The sequence below is a fragment of the Heterodontus francisci genome, chromosome 5 (assembly GCF_036365525.1).
Source record: "Heterodontus francisci isolate sHetFra1 chromosome 5, sHetFra1.hap1, whole genome shotgun sequence".
Taxonomy (NCBI): Eukaryota; Metazoa; Chordata; class Chondrichthyes; order Heterodontiformes; family Heterodontidae; genus Heterodontus; species Heterodontus francisci.
Window position 1 is genome coordinate 58,402,628 of NC_090375.1, and position 7,758 is coordinate 58,410,385.

At 46.3% G+C, this 7,758-nt stretch overlaps 1 protein-coding gene across 1 annotated transcript in view; it reads right to left on the bottom strand.

The window, feature by feature from the left end:
- Positions 1 to 7,258, bottom strand: part of LOC137369863 (uncharacterized) — an 88,969-nt gene extending 81,711 nt beyond the window's left edge. The window contains exon 1 of the mRNA XM_068031501.1: positions 7,145 to 7,258. Within this exon, the coding sequence (XP_067887602.1) occupies positions 7,145 to 7,214 (70 nt within the window). The 5' untranslated portion in view covers positions 7,215 to 7,258. The remainder of the gene's footprint in view (positions 1 to 7,144) is intronic.
- Between the last annotated feature and the right edge of the window lie 500 nt (positions 7,259 to 7,758).

A 7,758-nucleotide genomic window follows, 5' to 3' on the forward strand; every position in this document is an offset into this window, starting at 1 on the left:
CAGTGCAAAAGATAAGGCTGAAGCATTTGCAACAATCTTCAGCCAGAAGTGCCGAGTTGATGATCCATCTCAGCCTCCTCCTGAAGTCCCCAGCATTACAGATGCCAGACTTCAGCCAATTCGATTCACTCCGCGTGATATCAAGAAACGACTGAAGGCACTGGATACTGCAAAAGGTATGGGCCCTGACAATATTCTGGCAATAGTACTGAAGACCTGTGCTCCAGAACTTGCCACACCCCTAGCCAAGCTACAACACTGGCATCTACCCGGCAATGTGGAAAATTGCCCAGGTACGTCCTGTGCACAAAAAGCAGGACAAGTCCAACCCGGCCAATTACCACCCCATCAGCCTACATTCAATCATCAGTAAAGTGATGGAAGGTGTCATCAACAGTGCCATCAAGCGGCACTTGCTTAGCAATAACCTGCTCAGTGATGCTCAGTTTGGGTTCTGTCAGGGCCACTCAGCTCCTGACCTCATTACAGCTTTGGTTCAAACATGGACAAAAGAGCTGAACTCAAGAGGTCAGGTGAGAGTGACTGCCCTTGACATCAAGGCAGCATTTGACCGAGTATGGCATCAAGGAGCCCTCACAAAACTGAGGTCAATGGGAATGGGGGGAAAGCCCTCCACTGGCTGGAGTCATACCTAGCACGAAGGAAGATGGTTGAGGTTGTTGGAGGTCAATCATCTGAGCTCCAGGACATAACTGCAGGAGTTCCTCAGGGTAGTGTCCTAGGCCCAACCATCTTCAGCTGCTTCATCAATGACCTTCCTTCAATCATAAGGTCAGAAGTGGGGATGTTTGCTCATGATTGCACAATGTTCAGCACCATTCGTGACTCCTCAGATACTGAAGCAGTCCGTGTAGAAATGCAGCAAGACCTGGACAATATACAGGCTTGGGCTCATAAGTGGCAAGTAACATTTGCGCCACACAAGTGCCAGGCAATGACCATCTCCAACAAGAGAGAATCTAACCATCTCCCCTTGACATTCAATGGCATTACCATCGCTGAATCCCCCACTATCAACATCCTAGGGGTTACCATTGACCAGAAATTGAACTGGAGTAGCCATATAAATACCGTGGCTACAAGAGCAGGTCAGAGGCTAGGAATCCTGAGGCGAGAAACTCACCTCCTGACTCCTCAAAGCCTGTCCACCATCTACAAGGCACAAGTCAGGAGTGTGATGGAATACTCTCCACTTGCCTGGATGGGTGCAGCTCCAACAATACTCGAGAAGCTCGACACCATCCAGGACAAAGCAGCTGCTTGACTGGCACCCCATCTACAAACATTCACTCCCTCCACTACCGACGCACAGTGGCAGCAGTGTGTCCATCTACAAGAAGCACTGCAGCAATGCACCAAGGCTCCTTAGACAGCACCTTCCAAACCCACGACCTCTGCCAACTAGAAGGACAAGGGCAGCAAATACATGGGAACATTGCCATCAGCAAGTACCCCTCCAAGTCACACACCATCCTGACTTGGAACTATATCGCCGTTCCTTCACTGTCGCTGGGTCAAAATCCTGGAACTCCCTTCCTAACAGCACTGTGGGTGTACCTACCCCAAATGGAATGCAGCGGTTCAAGAAGGCAGCTCACCACCACCTTCTCAAGGGTAGTTAGGGATGGGCAATAAATGCTGGCCTGGCCAGCGTCGCCCACATCCCATGCATGATTTTTTTAAAAACTCACCCTGGACACCGATTATGCAGTAAAAATCCAGCCCCAATCAGCACCCAAATTTCACCCTTTCAATATGTTGCAGGTTTCACATGTCATCCTCTATGTTATTCACAACCAGGGCCAGGTTAGGGTTAGGAATTTTGATGTCAGCGGGATGCTAGGTGTATAGGCCATATGGCCCAAAGACTGGCAGATCGTATGAAACAACATGTCCCTTCCACTAAAATAAAAGCAAAATACTGCGGATGCTGGAAATCTGAAACAAAAACAAGAAATGCTGGAATCACTCAGCAGGTCTGGCAGCATCTGTGGAAAGAAAAGCAGAGTTAAAGTTTCGGGTCAGTGACCCTTCTTCGGAACTGACAAATATTAGAAAAGTCACAGATTATAAACAAGTGAGGTGGGGGCGGGGCAAGAGATAACAAAGGAGAAGGTGCAGATTGGACCAGGCCACATAGCTGACGAAAAGGTCACGGAGAACAGGCAAACAATATGTTAATGGTGTGTTGAAAGACAAAGCATTAGTACAGATTAGGTGTGAATACACTGAATATTGAACAGCAGCAAGTGCAAACCTGAAGAAAAACAATCTGAAAAAAACAGTGGGTAAGCAAACTGAACAAACTAAGATGAAATGAAATAAATGCAAAAAAAGATTGTAAAAAATGTAAAAAAGAATGTAAAAAAAAGGAAGAAAAAATAACTAAAAATGAAAGTAAAATGGGGGGCTGTCATGCTCTGAAATTATTGAACTCAATGTTCAGTCCAGCAGGCTGTAGTGTGCCTAATCGGTAGATGAGATGCTGTTCCTCGAGCTTGCGTTGATGTTCACTGGAACACTGCAGCAATCCCAGGACAGAGATGTGAGCATGAGAGCAGGGGGGAGTGTTGAAATGGCAAGCAACCGAAAGCTCAGGGTCCTGCTTGCGGACTGAGCGGAGATGTTCCGCAAAGCGGTCACCCAGTCTGCGCTTGGTCTCCCCAATGTAGAGGAGACCACACTGTGAGCAGCGAATACAGTATACTACATTGAAAGAAGTACAAGTAAATCGCTGCTTCACCTTCATCAGAAAGGAGTGTTTGGGGCCTGGGATAGTGAGGAGAGAGGAGGTAAATGGGCAGGTATTACACCTCCTGCGATTGCAGGGGAAGGTGCCCTGGGACGGGGATGAAGTGGTGGGGGTCATGGAGGAGTGAACCAAGGTGTCGCAGAGGGAACGATCCCTTCGGAATGCTGACAGGGGAAGGGAGGGAAGATGCGACTGGTAGTGGCATCACGCTGGAGGTGGCGAAAATGGCGGAGGATGATCCTTTGGATATGGAGGCTGGTGGGATGAAAAGTGAGGACAAGGGGAACCCTGTCACGGTTCTGGGAGGGAGGGGAAGGGGTGAGGGTAGAGGTGCGGGGAATGGGTCGGACACGGTTGAGGGCCCTGTCAACCACAGTGGGGGGAAATCCTCGATTGAGGAAAAAGGAGGTCATATCAGAAGCACCGTCATGGAAGGTAGCATCATCAGAGCAGATGCGTCGGAGACGGAGAAACTGGGAGAATGGAATGGAGTCCTTACAGGAGGTAGGGTGTGAAGAAGTGTAGTCGAGGTAGCTGTGGGAGTCAGTGGGCTTATAATGGATATTGGTAGACAACCTATCCCCAGAGATGGAGGCAGAGAAGTCGAGGAAGGGAAGGGAAGTGTCAGAGATGGACCATGTAAAGGTGAGAGAAGGGTGGAAATTGGAAGCAAAGTTGATAAAGTTTTCTAGTTCGGGGCGGGAGCAGGAAACGGCACGGATACAGTCATCAATGTACCGGAAAAAGAGTTGGGGGAGGGGGCCTGAGTAGGACTGGAACAAAGAATGCTCGACATATCCCACAAAAAGACAGGCATAACTAGGACCCATGCGGGTACCCATAGCGACACCTTTTACTTGAAGGAAGTGCATGGAGTTGAAGGAGAAGTTGTTCAATGTGAGAACAAGTTCAGCCAGGCGGAGGAGGGTGGTGGTGGATGGGGACTGGTTGGGCCTCTGTTCCAGGAAGAAGCGGAGAGCCCTCAAACCATCCTGGTGGGGGATGGCGGTGTAGAGCGATTGGACGTCCATAGAGAAGAGGAGGCAGTTGGGACCAGGAAATTGGAAATTGTCAAAATGACGTAGGGCGTCAGAAGAGTCACGGATGTAGGTGGGAAGAGACTGGACCAGCGGAGAAAAGATAGAGTCTAGATAGGAAGAAATAAGTTCAGTGGGGCAGGAGCAGGCTGACACAATGGGTCTGCTGGGACAGTCCCGTTTGTGGATTTTGGGAAGGAGGTCGAAGCGGGCTCTCCGGGGCTGTCCCTTCCACTGTTCACAACGGGCAAGGTACAGGCAGTACCCAACCAGTCCGTGCTTGCAAAACTCAAAACATAGTGTCCAACATTAGATGTGGTTCCGCAATTGGACGTTTGCTAAATAATCCGCAGTGTGCTAAGAATTATGCTGACAACCAATTTAAGACCGTCAGTAGGGCTCACAGTGCGGCACTTTTGCGCATACTGGAAGCTACATATATGAATACACATTGCCCTGTTCTTTGGAGACAGAAAGAACATGTACACACATTGCACCTGTTTCAGCTGAACAAAATAAATAACAGCTGGTTCATTCCTCAGGGCAATGCCTTGACCAATCAGAATCAAGCTGCCTGGTTTAAATTTCAAACAAAGTTGGCAGTTAACTGTCAGTCACCATAAACTGATACATTCTCATGGCAACTCCTCTACCAGAGTTCACTTGCCAACCAACCAATCTCTTCTTATGCAGTACAAGTTGTTGTTTTCCCTTACATTGGTTATTCTTGCGTATTGTCCTGATGAGTGCAAGACGAAAAGTTTCACCAACATGTCTCTATTTTCAGCAATTCTCACATTCTATGATTCTGTAATTCTCAGATAAATTGCACTGGAGAGTGTGCAGATGAGATTTACAAGGATGTTGCCAGGACTGGAAATTTTTAGCGATGAGGAATGATTGTATAGGGGCCTAAATAGAGTGAATAAGCAGGACAATTTCCTTTAGCAGAGAGATCAACAACCAGGGAGCATAAATTTAAAGTAATTGTTAGCAGGATTAGAGGAAAGTTGCGAAGAAATTTTTCCCCCAGAGAGTGGTGTGAGTCTGCAATTCACCAGCTATTTTTGTGCCGGCAGGGACACAATGGGCTGAATGGCCTCCTTCTGTGCTATAATTTTCTATGATTCTATGAGAACAGCCACAGAAATGTTTTTTGTTGCTCTGATAAAAGGGCAATTAACCTGTTTTGGGTTTTTTGGTGATCTTGGTTGAGTAGTGAATGTTTGAGTCGCGTGACACCTGAACAGGTTGATGGTGTGATGTTCACAGGACCAGATTGAGGTTTAGCCGAGTTTAGTATATGATATGAGAAAGAGACTGCAGGCTGTTGAGCATAACGGAGTCTTCTTTATTCTGTTTTACTTTCATTTTCCCTTTGGTAGCATGTGTGCTCTGCAGAAGCCTCAAGTGTACACAATTCACATAGCAATCTCAAAACACTACAGACGGTGATGTGGCTTAACGTTTTGTTTGAAACCTGGCACCACTGACAGTGTAGCACTCCCTCAGTACTGTGCTGGAATGTCAGCTTAGTTTATACCCACATCCTCTGACCAAATGAGCCGAGCTGACATTTCATTCAGTTGTCTTTTATCTAATCTATAAAGCAGATTTTGCTTTTCTGATGCCTATAGAAATAACTTGCATTTAGATGGCATCTTTCATGATGTCCCCAATCACATTACAGCCAATGAAGCCCTTTTTAAATATGCAGCCACTGTTGCAATGTAGGAAAACTGGCAGTCAATTTGTGCACAGCAAGGTTCAACAAATAGTAATGAGATAAAAGGCCACATAATCTGATGGATCAGAGAAAAATGTTAGTCAGGACATCAGAAGAACTCCTCTGCTCTCCTGCGAAATGTGCTACAGGATATTTTATGACCACCTGAGAGGTCAGATGGAGCCTCAGTTTCAGGCAAAGGATGGCACCTCCAGCAACGTAACACTCCCTCAGTACTGCACTGAAGCATCGACCTAGATTGTGTGCTCAAGGCTCGGGAGCTTGAATCTGGAGTATTGCGTACAGTTTTGGTCTCCTTTCCTAAGGAAGGATATACTTGCAATAGAGGGAGTGCAATGAAGGTTCACCAGACTGATCTGTGGGATGCTGGGATTGTCCTATGAGGAGAGATTGAGAAGACGGGGCCTGTATTCTCCAGAGTTTAGAAGGAGGAGAGGTGATCGCATTGAAGCATATAAAATTCTTACAGGGCTCGACAGGGTAGATGCAGGAAAGATGTTTCCCCTGGCTGGGGGGATCTAGAAGCAGGGGACACTGTCTCAGAATAAGAGGTAGGCCATTTAGGACTGAGATGAGGAAGAATTTCTTCACTCAGAAAGTGGTGAATCTTTGGGATTCTCAACTCCAGAGGGCTGTGGAGGCTCAGTCATTGCGTATGTTCAAGCCAGAGATCGATAGATTTCTAGATATTAAAGATATCAAGGGACTTGGGGATAGTGCGGGAAAATGGAGTTGAGGTAGAAGATCAGCCATGATCTAATTAAATGGCAGAGCAGGCTTGAGGGGCTGAATGGCCTAATCCTGTTCCTATTTCCTATGAATCCACAACCTTCTGGCCCTGAGGCAAAAGAGCTACACTGAGCCATGGCTGAAAAGACACACTAAAAGACATCTGCCAAATGTTTCTCAGTCGGGAGCGGGGTTCAGTATTTATTATTTAATTTGATGCATTTCAATAACAGCCCTGTGTGTTTGAAAGGATTTATGATCAGCCTCACTGTGTTTTCACATCAATTTCTCCAGGACTCCTGTCAGCTGGGGAAAAACAGCGTTATCATTTTACTTAAGGTCCAGAGACAGTAATCGGCCTTAGCTTCCATTAGGCTTCAGTACAATACACTGTGGTTTAAAATAAGGCATCCTTGAGTGCAGTTACTAAGCTTAACAGCTGCGTTATATAACCTGACACCACCTATCAGCCTTAATCTTTAAATCAGAACCCACAGATTGGAACAGTGCTACGTGTAATCATGGACGCAAGCAGAGATTTAACTATAATTATAAAAATAGATATTAAGTCTATAGGTGGTAAGGCCCTGCTCTCTGCAGTGATATAGCTGCTAATGTTGCTTTAAATGGTGCATTTAGAACTGAAAAGCAGGTTTCGGAGAATCATGATATTTTTCTGATTGGCCCCTCCCCGATAATAAAATCTCCGTCGCACATTGTGCCATAATTCAAAACAAAATTGAATTTCTACATTAAAATGAGAAAGTGCTACATTAGATTGGTAAACAGCAATCCTCTGGGGAAAAAAATATAATATAAATGAATACAGATTAAATCCTTCCTCCAACCCGGACTCACCTGGGCTTCTCTGCTCAGGTTGAAACTCCTGGTGTAGACTCGCTGCGTCTTTTGCTGCATCCCCAGGCATTGTCGAGCTCGATCTCAGGATTAATGCTGTGGATTCATTTAGGCGAAGGAGCCAGCTTGTGTTGTTTGGTATCCCTACACCTGATCCTCACCAATGCAACCGAGTTGGGGGAGGGGTCGGGGAGTGAAAGAGCAAACGTGTGTGGTGTGCTTGCTGCGTGTGTTTGTGTGCGTTGCCTGCAAACTGGGAGTATGCTGCACCACTATCCCTTCTGACAGTGCACTCTACTGTACTTAGCTGTGTCATGCTAGATGATGTCAGCTGAATTCAGGAGAAAATCAGGGTGTGTACCAGGCACTGCAGAATGAGAGAGAGAGAAAGGCGGGGAAACAGAGAGAGAACTCTCGTCTCTAATCAATACTGCAGAACATAAACCCACTTTTTCAGCACCTGTGCCCTATTGCATCACCCAGTCCTCTTTTATTCCCATCTAGAGATAAACCATATTTTGTTCTGATTTTTGCAAGCCCATCGCAGTCTTTGTTGGATGTTAATGCTTCACCCTTCATTTAATATTCATTTAGATTCAAGCAGTGTCTTCTTA